At 37.0% G+C, this 17110-nt stretch overlaps 2 protein-coding genes across 3 annotated transcripts in view; one reads left to right on the forward strand and one right to left on the reverse strand.

The window, feature by feature from the left end:
- The window catches only part of LOC138707559 (zinc finger protein 501-like), a 15387-nt gene extending 12753 nt beyond the window's left edge, over positions 1-2634 (reverse strand). Inside the window, exon 1 of one of the 2 annotated variants that reach the window (XM_069837124.1) lies at positions 1756-2098. The gene's annotated coding sequence lies outside the window, so the exon portion shown is untranslated. Of the gene's footprint in view, positions 1-1755; positions 2099-2562 lie in introns of those variants that run through there. The other variant, XM_069837123.1, reaches the window with a different exon arrangement.
- LOC138707555 (zinc finger protein 16-like) lies at positions 2621-16200 on the forward strand. Its single transcript, XM_069837116.1, has 3 exons — positions 2621-2799; positions 11514-11608; positions 12400-16200. Exons 2-3 carry the CDS (start codon positions 11583-11585, stop codon positions 13991-13993), a joined length of 1620 nt encoding a protein of 539 aa, XP_069693217.1. The 5' UTR covers positions 2621-2799; positions 11514-11582; the 3' UTR covers positions 13994-16200.
- The last annotated feature ends 910 nt before the right edge of the window (positions 16201-17110 follow it).

Genomic DNA, 17110 nt, shown 5'->3' on the forward strand with positions numbered 1-17110 from the left:
CTTTTTCTGTACATGGATAAAAAATAAACATCTAATAAGAAATCAATGAAAATCCCATTTTCAATCATTAGACTATATTCAAATTCTAAGAACTTTATCGTTTAAAAATCTGACTTCACTGTAATTTCCTTCTCAGACAAAATTATATTGCATGTTATAATAAGAATATGAAAAGAGTATCACAAACCACAATAATTATAATATATACAATGGCATAGACGGATTCCAAACATGTCAAATCAGGGAAGTAACTTACCCCAGGGGCGTATTTTGCGGGCTACCGGGGCTACCGGCGGTAGTCCAAGGAAATTAAAAAAGAAAAAGTTTATAATATAACATAATGTAATAATTTTGTATTATTAGTTTTACCATAGTAATTAAAATTAAAGTAATTGTTAGATATATTTTGTGTAATAATAGGGTCAGCGGTAGCCCAAACCCTTTAACCAGTATATGCCCCTGACTTACCCAAACTTCAAACACGTAATTTAAAAAAAGGATATTGTACTTCTGCATCTTAAAATACAGTATACACCAAAACAAACAGTACTTAAATTGTCACTCGACTACTACCTGTCATGTTTGCCTAGCAACAAGTATATATTTGTCAGAATATTTAAACATATTGCAGATTCAGTGCTTGGCTTAATGCTGCAGTAATGGTTTTCACGACATAGGTAAAAGTTTTTATTGATGAGTAGGCCTATTATTTCCGTTTATATGGACTTGAGCGTGCAAATAACCCAAATTTGAAACATGTTCCAGATGACTTTTTCACAAGCTGCCACCAAGTAATACGGTTATGATACAATTTCTTGACAAATTTTGCCAAAAAGGGAGCATTCCTACTCAACGAAAGCGTTGCACAGGTAGACCAGACACAGTGACAAACAACGACAATCTTGGATGGCTACTGATGCTGGTATTAGCTGTCTCCAAATGAATTCTCTGGCGAACCTCTTTAAAAATTGGTATCAGTGTGACATAAAAAATCTGAATATTCAAAGATCTCGATGGATTTTCGTATCTGATACTAATAGCTTTGCTCTACTTCTACAAAACACACTTTTATCTTTCATGGAACCAGAAAGCAGAATGGTAAAATCCTTACCGGTACCACAAATACATTGGTAAGCAAGAGGAGAAGCATGCATATATATTTAGAGGGAGGAAACAATGGTGTATTGTTTAAAAGAGGTATAGACTGGAATTTTCCATTGCTATTAATGAATAAAAAATTGACAAAATCCAATCTATGTAACTCTTCTAACGTATACATGTATATGAAAACTGAGCTAGTGTAATGAAGGCTGTCACTCATTTTGGCATTGACGTATTTGAGTGAATAATAATAATAATAATAATAATAATAATAAGCTATACATAAGTCGTTTAGTCAACAGTCCGAAGACAGGTCTGAACCTCATAAGTGGCACCAATAAAGTACCACTTACGAGGCAACTAAGCCAGGAAATAATGGGGTAGACTGCCCCAGTTCCTTTCCTCCTCAATTGTATGCTTCGCCGATAAGCTACATATTACTCTAATCAGACTTCAGATGCATACAAACAATTGTTCTTCCTCCGACACATATCGTCAAGTGAGATGTAAGTTACTGCCTGATAATAGATGTACATATCAGCCAGAATCTCAATCAGAGGCAAGTTATGATACGAAAATTTCAAATAAACGGGCGATTAAAACCGGATACATATTTTACAAAATATTCACAATTATGTAATGTGTACGCATTACCATAATAAAGCAAATTAATTTAATCTTCGCTAAGCAATTTTCTCAATGCACATACTGGCAATGACAAACCAACCCACTTCCCAAATTTCACTTTGTTTCCGATGCATTCAGTTGTTACTGCAGAAAGCAACTGGAACGGTCCATATTCACAAGAATAACAGCAACATCAAATATTAACAAGCATGAAGAATACATCAATCTACAACCAGAAAAATGTGTTCATATAAGCAATCATAATTTAATCGGAAGAGGAAAGAAAAATCGAAGACTAATCTTTCTTTGTCTTTCCTAGGCATTGGGGTATAGTACAGTTTCGAAACAAAGAATAATTTTATACATAAATGCCCATTTTCTATCTTCATCAATTACCGGTACCTTCTTTCTGTTCATATGCACATTCCCATATCGTGAGAAACGTTAATGGGATATTATTATAACTTGAGTGTACAACGGGTTTAAATATCCTACTGTAAATCCGTTGGTATCACGGACGAATTGCTTGTTTCCATTTGTGATGTCCTATAATCTATCTTATTATTTGAACATTAGCACATAGTATGCGCAATAATTTAAAAGTTTATTACATTGAATATGTTAATCAAAATATTTAACACCGAAAAATAAATTAAAGTGATTAATCGAATGTCATTTTAACTGCCTGTCAAAGACAGATCAAGTTTATGAAACCGGGGAATTCGCTTCCCATTGTGATAAAGTAGAGGAGGAAAATAGTTACGGTAACCACCCAATTACTTTTTCAAATTCCAATTTATATTATATTTATTTTCTGTCTGCTAGAACATATACCTTTTTGCTGCCGTACATAAATACCGTATATATGGTTGTTTCATCAAAATACCGATACTACATGAATCCAACAGCCCATGACTTTGACAGGACAGAGGAAGAAATTCAGTACCGGCAATTGTTGACTTTTATGTAATTCTCTTCTTTCATTGATACGTATTAGTACTATGGTAAATGATTTACTTCCCAAATGTAAATATTTCAAAATATGAAGACAACTTTTTTCAATACCTAGAGGTAAGTAGGTCTATGTCAGAAAATTCATATTTTCGTGAAGAAATATAAAACGTGAGATTTATTTGTGTATTTCTATTGTTAAGATCAGCGTTGTGTTTTCTTCAAGTTTACAGTCGCCAAAATAGGCACTTTACTGAATAAAATGTCTATCGCTAATTGTTGGCCAATGTACAGTACTGTTCTAATTAACGATTCGTTTAGCTCCGGATTTTTATCGTGGTATGTATATACGTGACTTCTTGTTCCTCTTGTACGGAGGAGGGACCTGAAGGCTTACACTGCAGCCTGAGGCTTATTGTGCTTACCACTCCTATTCTGTGAAAGACTGGGTAGCCGAACGGCCGCGCTCTTGTATAAGTACTGTCCAAATTTCACGAGAGGATCCCTGCGAGAGGAATATAGTCCTTGCGGGGTAAGAGGAGAGAGAAAGCCAGTGACTCCGCGTTCTAGAAGAAGAAGGTGCATGGGGGTGATGTCATTGGCCGGCTGGGACAAACAAGACTCAGTCAATGGCCGGCCGGTTCCGTGTTGGGGATAGGTTATAAGAGTGGGGGGAAAAACTTGCATTCCTTGCTCGGATCTTCTCATGAAATGCGGACAGCATGCCGCACCGTGAACTTAACTGGGCTATGGTATGGATGATGATGATTATGATGATATGTGAAATAATGATGGCGAAATGAGTCCGAGGTCCAACGCCGAAAGTTACCCAGCAATTCTGCTTCAATTGGTTGAGGGAAAACTCCGGAAAACCCCCAACCAGCTAACTTGTCCCAACCTGGATTTGAACCCTGGCCCGATCGTTTCACGGTCAGACGTGGTAACCATGTAAGTGATGTCATTTTTCTACCAGCTAGTCTCCATCAACTTTGAAGTTTGTCAATTAGTTTTCATGGTTAGCCCTATCCAGTTTTTGGCCAAAATTTTTATATTAGTGTTTCGTATTCTAGCCAAAATTTTGTGGATCATACCGTCGCATTAATGCATAGTCCTCTATCTTCACACTTAAGAATGAAAATGGTATTATCATCGTTATCTGAATTCTATTCTCTTGAGCTCACAGTCATATTAGATATAAAATATAAATGCTGCAATTTTGTATGCAGTAATTAGTGTCAATCTTCTATATTTCCCAACACAGCACATGGGACTGACGTCTGATTTGCGTTTCGTTATGGATTAGATGAGTTAAATGAGGGGGATAGCTAAGTGACATGAAGCCGAGGTACTTATGTCAGTGGTATTCAATCTATGATACGCGTACCTTCAGGGGTGCAAGGGGATGTCTCAATGGGTATGAATCCCACTGACCATGTATGTAAAATACTGATATATTTATGTAATTATACTTGTTAATAATTATTGGAATTTACGTACTTTCTTCTATAATATCATTTTACATAATTCATTACTAAGTAGGTCTACTATTGCATTAATAACTAGCGTAAACCTATATAAATTATAATAATTATTTATTTTGTATACAACATCAATGATATGTTTTGTTATTTCGTATATAATAATTGAAATGAAGTTGGGGGCACGCTAGCAAAAAAAATTGAGTGTCACTGTTATATGTGACAAGATTAGTGGGTTAGTTGAGAGGATACCTATGTGATGTGAGGCCGAGGAATGTGATAAGGTTTTAATGATTTAAGTAGGATTTTTCTCCAGTGTGTGATGTGGGGAGATGTATGTATGTATTTATTTACACTGCAAGTGGGCAAGCACCCGGTGGCAGTGGTATACACAATATAAACAATACACAAAAAATGATAAGCAATACACAATAAATTTACAATAAATTTACAATTATACAATACATAATACAATTTTATACACAATACAATAAGAATACACAATATAATTTAACACAATAATAATAAAACATAAATAAAATACCTAATTTTACATTACAACCTACATAATTATATATAGGCCCTACATAAGTTTCAATAGTCTTTCACTTTATTCTCATCTCACTCACTGTAGTGGCACTATGACGCATTTCACTGACACTTTAGCACACATTTCACTGACACACTATAACACATTTCACTGACACTATAGAACACATTTCATTGACGCTATAAATTATCACTGATCGGAACTATTCACTGCACTGTAAAACCATAACTCCACTGACTCACCTCGCTTCACTGATACAACAGTTCAAATAAGTCAAATAATTACACCCTTATGCATACTGTACTTATAAACAGAACTACATTTAAACTAAACATTTCTAGTCTAAGGCCCTCTTACACGCTATTTTTAAATAATTTACAATTCAAGCCAAGGAAGTAACTCGTCAGGCTAAATAAATGCATGTCACCTTAAAAAATTAAATGTTAAATGTCACCTTAATTTTAATTTGCACTTGATACACAACTTTTTTAATTATTCTTGAAACTCCTTAAGGAAGGACAGCCCTCAAAGACCGCTGCAGGTAGGTCATTCCAATCATTTATAGTTCTATTTAAAAATGAGAATTTACCTACATCCGTTTTCTGTTTCCTACATTTGATATCGAAGTTCCACTGGTTGGCGAGTTGGTATAGCGCTGGCCTTCTATGCCCAAGGTTGCGTGTTCGATCCCGGGCCAGGTCGATGGCATTTAAGTGTGCTTAAATGCGACAGGCTCATGTCAGTAGATTTACTGGCATGTAAAAGAACTCCTGCAGGACAAAATTCCGGCACATCCAGCGACGCTGATATAACCTCTGCAGTTGCGAGCGTCGTTAAATAAAACATAACATTTATTCGAAGTTCCACCGTAATTAGTAATAACACTAAAGTGAAACGTCTTAAGAACAGAGTAACGTGAAACGAGCGGGTCCGGGTTCAAATCCTGGTTGTGAGATGTTACCTGGTTTGGGGTTTTTTCGGGGTTTTCCCTCAACCAATTGAAGCAGAACTACTGGGTAACTTTCGGCGTTAGACCTCGGACTCATTTTGCCATCGTTAATTCACATGTTATCACCATCAATACCATAGCCCGAATTAAGTTCACGGTGCGGCATGCTGTACTTGTACAAGAGCGCGACCGTTCGGATACTCAATCATTCACAGAATAGGAATGGTAAGCACAAGCCTCAGGCTGCAGTGTAAGCCTTCGGGTCCCTCCTCCGTACAAGAGGGAGGAAGAAGAACATCAGTGTTGTAGGACTTTCGACCTACGCAAGTCTGCAAGCAGACCGCTTATCGACATCAAATGATGATACAATCCCGAAATATGTAACATACATTACGGTAATAACACACTACGCTTTCCCTTAAACTTCTCCTCCTTCTCTCTCTCTGTATCTCTCTCTCCCCCTTCTTCTAATTCTCCATGTAACATTAGGGGTTCTTTTTCTCCCTTCGAAAATTCATTCTCTATAAAAGTGTAACATATCAAAAGTTTGTATCCTTATAAACGTGTACTTAAGAAGATAATTTACACTTAAGGGCTATTCCATCTCAAATCGACCGAAATATAGAGAAAATTGACCTTGCAATTTTTAAATACAATGAAACTTTTTCTGTCTGTAGACAACTATGATACAATGCTTTGTACAAAGTTTGAGGCATCATAGTGTTTATCGTATTTTCATAAAATTATCAACTTTAAACTGTTGTGGCTCCGAAACCCTTTCACCCAATGATCAAAATCATGGTTTATTTTGATGCAGAAAAGTTAAAGTTTATATTGACATGTAAACAGTTTTTCTTACTTTTTATGGAAATGGAGAAATTTAGATTTTTTAAAATTAAGACACCTTTGCCCACGAAAAAATATGTTTAAAATATATGGTTAGATTCCGCATTGAAAGTACAAATAAACACGTATTTTTTACTGGTGCAACGTTAATAAGAGAGTATTGAAAAATCAAATAAAGAAAATAAATAGTACGCGCGTGAGCTAACCAGCTGACTGTGAGGCGGGAGCTAGCCTAGGCAAGCAAGGCCAGGAGACATAAACACGTGATGTTTCGCCTAGTAGCGCATAGCTGGGCTAGCTTTATCACAGGTTTTCATAAACACAGGAGTAAAATGACGCCCAAAGCTCGCTTATCTTCATCTCTGGGCCAGTGCTTGTTGTGTTGCGCCTTTCAAGTCTAGGCGTGTGAATATAATTTATTTAATATCCCCGAAACTTATTGCCGTGACACTAAGCAAACAATGCCGAATCCCTCTTAATAATGCAAGGTTTTTTCTCAATACTTTTTTACATTTTTACAAATGGGCAAAAAGCCTAAAAGTAAGTAAAATCAGATTATCTGTCTCTCTGTACACAATAAAAATAAGAATTACTTCTTATCATAACCTACCAAATGTCAGCTTCAAAATGAGCTCTCGTTCAATGTTCTGCAGTAAATGGTTCCAGAGTTCTGAGCGCTGAAAGAGGCTTGTTTTTCTAAAATACGCTAAATTTGTCGCTCAACAATACGAAAACCGTTTGACTTTCGATAGTATATTTTTGCAAATGCACTCTCCTCAGCACATTGTATAAATAGGGAAAAAATTAGAGTATAAAAAATGCTAGGTTTTTTACTGATCGATTTCATATGGAATAGCCTTTAAGCAAAAATAAAACTATATTTTACTTCTAAGAAAACTCTCGTATGTCACGCGTACAGTTACGGTAACATTTTGGTTCACTATCGCGGGAAACAAGAAGAAAATCTGATAGTTAATTTTGTAATACCACCAATCCCAATAGGAACGTTATATGAAGGATTGAAGCGTGCGGGTGAACAACGGGACACGTACCAAATTGAGCAAGGCTAGAATTTCCGATGGAACATCGACATTGAGGCCTCTTCTATCGTGACTCATGGTCTGTTTCATCGAAATTCCGCGGGAGGCTCGTCTCCTTTAGTGCAGTAGGTGCAGCACGAGCTGAAGTGTTTTAAAATTTCCTCTCCTGCACAATTTGCTCAGTGGTCCTTGTCGTGTTGTTCGCTTCAATTGTAAATACAGTATAACAAAAAGTAATGTGTCAGTTTTAGACGAGAAAATGAAAAATGTGCTGTCTGGTGCTAAATGAAAAGAAGATACAAGGCATTGGAATTTTCACTTCCAGTCGGATGCAATGTGATTTTTTTACTTGTTTATTTAACGACGCTGTATCAAGTACGAGGTTATTTAGCATCGATGGAATTGGTGATAGAGAGATGATATTTGGCGAGATGAGGCCAAGGATTCGCCATAGATTACCTGACATTTGCCTTATGGTTGTGGAAAACTTCGGAAAAACCCAACCAGGTAATCAGCCCACGCTCCCGAACGCAACTTCGGATCGGAAGGCAAGCACCTTGGCCGACTGAGCTACGCCGGTGGCTAATGTGATTCGTATCAGTGAGAAAATTTAAAGAGCACAGTATTATAAGCATTTCAGTTCTCAGGAACTGGCGCTCCGCATTACTGTCATTAAGCCGACGGAACATTACTACCTGGGACCAGCCTGCATAGGCACACTCTGTATGTATATACGTATATAAGCCACCGGCGTGGCTCTGTCGGTTAAGGCGCTTGTCTGCCGGTCTGAAGTTGCGTTCGGGCGTGGGTTCGATCCCCGCTTGGGCTGAGTACCTGGTTGGGTTTTTTCCGAGGTTTTCCCCAACCGTAATGTGAATGCAAGTTAATCTACGGCGAATCCTCGGCCTCATCTCGCCAAATGTCATCTCGGTATCACCAATCTCATCGACGCTAAATAACCTAGTAGTTGATACAGCGTCGTTAAATAACCAGCTAAATAAAAAATATATATGTATAAAGGTAAAAAAAAAGGTAAAGGTATCCCCGTAACATGCCATGAAGTGGGCATGGAGGTAGAGCCCCATGCTTTCCATGACCTCGGCACTAGAATGAGGTGGTGTGGCCGGCACCACGCTCTGACCGCCTTTTACCCCCGGGAAAGATTCGGTACTCAATTTTATAGGAGGCTGAGTGAACCGTTCTGAAAGTTTGGGAACGAGAAAAAATCCTGTCACCACCTGGGATCGAACCCCGGACCTTTCAGTCCGTAACCAGCTGCTCTACCAACTCAGCTACCCGTCCAGTGATTATATATAATCACTATCACTAAATTGAAATAGTTCGACGTTACAAGCCTGGGTACAATTTTCTATGAGTAGGATTTTTCTCTTATACAGGGAGATTCAAAAGGTAAGGTCAACCGGTGAGGAGATGATTCGGGGCGACATTTAGAGCAGGGAAGCCTTTTGTCAGTTGTATTTATTTGCAACCGTTTTGGAGTTACAACAGATCAAACATTTACTCACAACTAAGGTGACTTACGGTAATTGCTAATTTACAGTACTTTATTAGAGCAGCTGCTCAAAATGTCCTCCGTTTGCACGCAAACATGCCTGGGCGCGTTCTCCTACTGCGCTGTGCACAAGCTGTAACAGCCCGTTTCTTAGTTTGATATCTGTTGCGGCTGCATTAATTCGCTGGACCAGATGATCTGTCTGTAATCTCCGTACCTTACACCTTTTCTATCATAAACCCCATACAAAGAAATTCAGATGCGTTAAGTCAGGGGACTGTGCTGGCCAATCACAACATTTCACGGCGTGTGTTATATTGTCATTCCATCAATGGTGGAAATTACGCTTTGTAAACAAAGCTAGATCAAAACAACTGATGGTAAATTATCATTTATTGTAAGTATAATGAGATGTGAATTAAATGTTTGATCTGTTGTAACTTTGAAATGGTTTCAAATAAATAAAACTTACAAAAGACTTTCCTGCCCTAAATGTCGCCCTGAATCATCTCCTCACCGGTTGATCTTACCTTTTGAATCACCCTGTTTAAGTATAACTATGCCACCCTCCGTATCAGATATCGTCATGAGATCTTATGAGGTGGAAACTTTGCCCTGAGTAATTCAAAATATTCTATTTCATTTCATTTTTTCTACATTTTTTATACGAGGTTTATGCTATACAAGACAATAAATCCACTTTTACACCAGTTCACCACTGTAATATGAAGGGGTCAGAGCCATAGTGGGCCAAACACCATTTATTAAAAACGGAGAAAGCAAGGGTTAAAGTTATGTGAATACCATAGTTTAATGAAAATTGACATATCATTTAGTTTGAATGTGTATACTTTATATTATCTGCTATAAGTTTTCGTTGAATTATAGTAATAACTTCATTTTAACCCTTGTTTTCTACGGTTTTAGTAAATGGCGCTTGGCCCACTATGTTTCTGACCCCTTCATATGTACTCTAATGATTGCATCTTTGACAGAACTGCCTTATTAAATAATTACTGCTTAAATTTGTTTCATGTTATTATAATACCATACACAGTGAGAAATGGTGAACGATCCCAATGTCCCTGTCAGCCGAAAAGAGGCAGGTCTCCCTCCTACAGCTGCCACAGCTGCTTGCACCTTCGAACTCAAGGCGCCTCACCAAATTAAAACTTACGTAGCCTATTATTTTATATTAATAAATTTAATAAGTTTTAAAAATTGGAAATCCCTGTTTCATAACAAACCAACTAAAGATGCCGATCCACTATTTTCACGAGTTCGTCCCTCCATATTTGCTGGTTGGTGAATGTTTAGCGTAATTCATCACTCCTGGCTTGTTTATGTTATATTCCGCGCTTAAGCTCTTATCTTGTACGTAAAAAGCGAGAGAGAGAGAGAGAGAGAGAGAGAGAGAAATTACCACGTAAATGTTGTGTGGCTGGTGAATCTCTGTTCCCCGAAATTAGCTGTCAGTCTGCCTGCAGTAAACAATCATACGGAAAGTGAAATAAGTGCGACAGAACCAAGGAAAGCTTTAGACGTAAATTTCCTCGCTGCCCTGTTCCAAGTAGAAAAGCACTAAGTTACTAGATTTAATGAAAAGGCTTAATGAAACAGTTTATATTAATTAATTATTACATAAGATGGGCAAAACTTTCAGCAGCTTCTATGTTGGGGTGAGTATCGAAAGTTACTGATATAACATAGTAGGCTCCGTAAGTTTTAATCCAGCGAGTCGGCCTGGTTGGCGGAGTTGGTATAGTGCTGGCCTACTATGCCCGAGTTTGCCGGTTCGATCCCAGACCAGGTCGATGGCATTTAAGTGTGCTTAAAGCTTAAATGCGACTGGCTCATGTAAATAGATTTACTGGCATGTAAAAGAACTCCTGCGAGACAAAATTCCGGCAGACCAGCGACGCTGATATAACCTCGGCAGTTGCGAGCGTCGTTAAATAAAAGATAACATTTTTTTTACATTTTATTCTGAGCATAACAATTTTAAGCCTGCATCACATTCAGAGATTATTATTATTATTATTATTATTATTATTATTATTATTATTATTATTATTATTATTGTATTCTAGTGTTTGTGAGATAATAATAATTAGTAAACAACTACGTAGGAACTTTATCATTCCTTAATATGCTAGTCGTAAATTTACAATATTTAGGCTACTACAAAACTATTTATGCTTCTCTAATTTTTATAATGTTCATTTATTTCCCAAAGGGTAAAAATGATGTTAAAGAGCATGATAATAGCTATTTGGCGTCATGTAGTGCCCGTAACAACAATGCTGGAAATTGTACATACATGCAACACATGTACATTCATGGAAGCCTACTGTTGTTATATATTTTATTAGTTTGATTAAGAGACAATTACATTACTTTGAGATTTAAAAAGGAACTATTTCTGCTTATTATTAAAAATATGTTATTTCTTGTTCAGGTTACTTCATTGAAAAATTGACATGGTGCGAATTATTATGAATACAAAGCTGTAACACAACAACGCTGGATGATTTACGTCATGGAATCCGAAAGGTGAGCATTAACATAATTTCGAATTTGAATTTCATTTGCGGGAGAGAGGCACGACGACTCAGCACTACGACTAGAACACCTGTTGCGCTAACCTTCGAGGTAGGAACATTTCTCACCCCCACTAGCTGATTAAGATTGGCTGCAAATTCAGCTTTCGAGCGAACAAACCCAGCAGCTTTCTCCATGCATCACCAGCCAGGATTCGGGGAATGCTGTGGAATGATGGCAAAATGATCTAGGTGCCTACTATGGGGAAAGGGGAGAATTCCGAGAAGCGTATTGTGTATTTTTAATTACACTGAAATAAATGTTTCACAGAAAAAGGGGAACGTAATAATACTATAATACAATTCTGGTGGAGTAACGGTCAGCGCGTCTGGCCGCGAAACCAGGTGGCCCGGGTTCGAATCCCGGTCGGGGCAAGTTACCTGGTTGAGGTTTTTTCCGGGGTTTTCCCTCAACCCAATACGAGCAAATGCTGGGTAACTTTAGGTGCTGGACCCCGGACTCATTTCACCGGCATTATTACCTTCATTTCATTCAGACGCTAAATAACCTAGATGTTGATACAGCTTCGTAAAATAACCAAATAAAATTTAAAAAAATACAATTCTGTCAGGAAAATAAATTCTGTTGTGTCTCTGACAAGAAAATCACCTGTTACGGTTTAAAACTGCCCTATTATTAGATCAAAAATGTGCTAGATACCCTAACAAAATAAATATTTCCAAAATCAATTACAGAGTGGTTTTATTTACAATAAAATACACCGTAATTATTTTAAATTTCAGAATTGGACTGGAAGCTAACATCACTCAAGAGCCAGTAACGACACCACTCATTTATAAAAGGAAAATCTGTTCTGCTACCAAGGAGACTAAAGATAATCCTATACTTGACTCTGACAACAGTATTTTGCAAACACCATTCCACGCAATGCACCTTACAAACACAGCTCACGTCCCATGCCCCTGCAGGAATTGTTTTTCTGGCAATATTGGACTGAAGATTGTTTCATCCCAATGTACACAGAACTTCGTGTCAAACGGACTGGGTGTAAATTTGTGTTGGGCATGTGGAGAAGCCTTTGAGGATATAGATGATTTGAGAAAGCATATATATACCCATACAGGACAAGCCGTTCCCTATAAAACTAACGCAGGAGAAACATTTAAATCTGTTGATGAAGAAAGACAATACACTTGCAATATTTGTGGCAAAGCATTTACATTGCTTGATAACTTACGCAAGCACGAAGTTATTCACAGTAGTCCCAAGTTATATGTGTGCAGTGTATGTAACAAGGCTTTCAGTCAGCAAGGAAACTTGCATAAACACGAAATGACCCACACTGGAGAGAAACCATATCTATGTAAATTATGTGGTAAGTGTTTCTCCCAGCAAGGAAACCTTCAGAAGCATGCCACTCTTCATACTGGTGAGAAACCACATGTATGTAATATTTGTGGAAAAAGGTTTAATCAATCGGGGAACTTGCACAAACACGAAATAATTCACAGTGGGCAGAAGCCATACATTTGTGGAATTTGCGGGAAGGGGTTCAGTCAGCAAGGAAATTTACACAAACATGAATTCATTCATACGGGATTGAAGCCTCATGTTTGTAAGATTTGTGGTAAAGGTTTCACACAACAAGGAAACTTAAAGAAACATGAAGCCGTTCACACTGGTGAGAAACCTTATTCATGTAATGTTTGTGGAAAATGTTTTTCTCAGGAAGGTAATCTTCATAAACATGAAGTTGTGCACACCGGAAGAAAACCACATGAATGTAAAATGTGCGGAAAAGGTTTTAGTCAACAGGGAAATTTAAATAAGCACTTGGTGATTCACAGTGGAGAGAAGCCGTATCTCTGTAGGACATGTGGTAAGAGATTTACTCAGCAAGGAAATCTACAGAAACATCAAATCCTTCATACAGGATTAAAGCCACATACATGTAAGGTTTGTGGCAAAGGATTTACACAACAGGGTAATTTGCATAAACATGAAGTAATACACACTGGTGAAAAGCCGTACACTTGTAACGTGTGCTGTAAACAGTTCACACAAAGAGGTAACTTGAAGAAACATGAAGCAATACATAGTGGACAGAAACCCCACGTGTGTGAAGTTTGTGGTAAAGCTTTCACACAACAGGGAAATTTACATAAGCATGAAATCGTTCACACCGGAGAAAAGCCATACATCTGCAACATATGTCATAAAGGCTTTTCACAACAGGGAAATCTGAAGAAACACGGAGCTTTACATTTTGGTAAAAAATCTCATGAATGTGGAGTTTGTGGTAAGGGATTCTCTCTCAAGGCACATCTAAAAAAACATGCAGCATTTCACACTGGACTGTCAGACTGTGGTTGGTAAATATTTACATATTTTATTAGAGCATCTTTGCTGACATATTGTATATTTTTAGAGTAAATTCATTTACGAAAATTTACAAATTGGACATTTCCATTCCTATTAATAAATCAGGAATTCACAACTTTAAAATATGAATCTATCTTAGTTTACAGCTAAAAAAAAAAAAAGGGACTGAAAATGGTATCCTACTCGTTGGTCGTTTCAAACAGCATTGTGAGGTTTTTCAAAATTTGTGTTAAATTTTATTTTTATTTCCGAGAGTGAATTTGAATAATTCCCACACTTCAGTAATGAAATTAGTATGCCAATAGACATCATTTCCTTCAGCAAATAGCTTAGAATTGGCGCATATTTACCAAATTCTAACCTGGTTCAGAGAGTCCAGGAATTTTTGTATTCAATGTTTGTGTTATTGTGACTACAATATTATAAAAATATACGCAGACTTAGTTCATAGGCTGAAAATATTTGCCGCTTTCAAATTGATCTAAATAGAGTATTTCAGTTGTACACTCAGTCAAGAGGCCCAGCTATTGTGTTTCTTAAGTTTCGAGAAAAAATGTTTCTTACGCTTAATTTCATAAAATGGCCACTTACAATCACTCGTTAAATTATTCATAGGCATACAGTATTAAAATTCATTATTTCACAGTTCTTTTCTTCAGAAAACTAATTTCACATACTGACAAATGAAATAAGATCGAAATTCCGTTTTTAACAATAAACGAACAGAATTCCTTCAATCCAAAGGGTTTGCAGCTTTGTGGTATAAAGCTTATCATATATTTGTTCTAGCACGGTTCAAAATCGATTCTGAACTGCCTGCTCATGCGCAGTAGCTCACTATGTGTTCCAACAATACTTGAACTGATTCAGAATCGATTATGAACTTCCGGTTTCCTGTTCCAAAGTGATTTGGAACTCGTTCGGAATGAGCGAAATTGATTCTCGATTAAGAGCAGGAATTGGGAATTCTGAACTGCTGAGCATGCGCAGATGGTTTAATCTGAGGTTAAGGTTAAAACACTTCGAGACCGAATAGGTTAAAATAAAACAAATAGTCGATCATGAGTGATTTGGAAGGCGATAGTGATATATCTTACGAAAGATTAAGTTCGGAAGGTGAATAGAAATTGAATATGAGAAGAAACTCAGAAGGTCGTGAAAGAATAGTTCAAGAAACGTTCTAACAACGTAAAATCCCGAACTAGTTCTGCGAACGTACACAACTGGCGCACGCGTCGAAAGATATTCGGTATTAGTTCGTAACGCGTTCTGAATGGTTTGTTGGAACAAACCTATTACTGAAGTTGTTATGGTAGTGCAGGTGGCAGTGAACTATTTTAAACACATTCATTATGTTTGAACAGTGTGTATCACACTTTTTTTATTCCCTAAATATACAAAGAATCAATCATTGATTACAGTAGATTTTCTAAAGTATCACCCTGTGATTCAATACTTCTGTGTTCCCAAACACTCCATAAGGGAAGAATTAAAAGTTATGCTTCACGACAAAAACAATTGATATCTTGTGATGTTCAAAATTTCATAAATTTGATAATACTTTTATGTTTAAAAATATTTTCATTTTTTCAAAGGTGTTTCCATGAGGTACCTAAAAGATAAAATTTATTCAGAGGTATTACATGCTAGTAACTGAATGGTTATAGCTCATGAAACATTGTTTACAGACACAAAAATATATACCGGTAAATTTCTTGTCACTGCAAAAAAAAAGTTATTTAGTAAATTTGCAAGTCAGTAATTAAGTTCTAATGCCTAAGACAAATAAATATAGAAAACAAAAAGTGTTGGGGAATTTTGTAACACACGATTTTTTTGACCATATGGATAACTAACATCATTTTCTTCCTTTAAATGGTATTGTTAAGCATAATTGTGGTATAGAAATACTTCAAGTACTATGGTAGGCCTATAAATTTACATTACACGTGTAGAAATGTAAATAAAATGAAATGTATCTACAGAATTCTACAATAACGTGTTTTGAGTAATTTCTCTTCCTCCCTATTTCTATAACCACTCCAACACACTCCAGTACCTATACCATTTTTATTGTGCTCCACATTCATCGACATGAAACCCGTCAATTAGCACTAAACTTGTCAAATATAAATAATACATAAATGCTATACAATTTATAAAGAGTAAGTACAACGTTAACAAAACAAAACAGCGAAATATTGACAACTGGATCCAAATTTATGGGTACCCGTTTTTGCATGTAGTTACTCTTTAAGAATATTATGCTGTCTCGTATTCTATGCGTTCAATCCGAAACATTAAGCTGAAAGATGAAAGCGATTTTTCGATATTGCATTGAGTTCTCCCATAAGTTCTTTCTCTTTTATCGTACGTATTATATATTCCGTCCGAAGACGCCCCATCCCCTGTATACAGTGAAGTTATCATAGCTGCCGAATCATCTCTGCGACATAGGGTTCAACAACCAGACCGCTATTGGATACGTCAGTACGTGTTTATGACTTACGTTGGATGGAGCAGCGCGGAATAGTGAGTGTTTACAAAAATAACATGGAAGGAAAAAAGGAACATTTTCGACATAAGCTGTTTTATTATCGTGAGGGTTAAACCGCCTCACAAAACCAACGGAAAATCTGTGCTGTTTACAGGGAAGTTGCAGTGAAGAATTGGGCGTGTCAAAAGTGGTTTACTCGATTTCGAGTTGGAAATTTATTCCTAAAATAAAACCTCGCACTGGGCGGCCTATGATTACAGACGTGCAAAGAAGGATATTATTTCAAACAATCCACGGATGACAACTCGGGAGATGGCACAGAAGCTGAACTTATCTCATGCCAGTGTAGCCAGGCACTTAAAGAAGCTTTGTTAGGTAAATCTTCGCGACATGAGTTCAGCACCAACTGAGTAAAGAGAATTTGGTTCAGCGCGTTTACATCTGCGACTCCTTAATAAGACGTGATAAAAATTATACGACATCTGAAAGAGAAAATCATGGGGAAAGAAAAGTGATCCATCACTGTCAGTTTCTAAACCAGGGCTTCATCGAAGGAAGGATATGCTATGCATTTAATCAGATTCGAAAGGAATTTTGTATTACGAATTTCTTCC

This window comes from Periplaneta americana, chromosome 10 (genome assembly GCF_040183065.1).
Source record: "Periplaneta americana isolate PAMFEO1 chromosome 10, P.americana_PAMFEO1_priV1, whole genome shotgun sequence".
NCBI lineage: Eukaryota > Metazoa > Arthropoda > Insecta > Blattodea > Blattidae > Periplaneta > Periplaneta americana.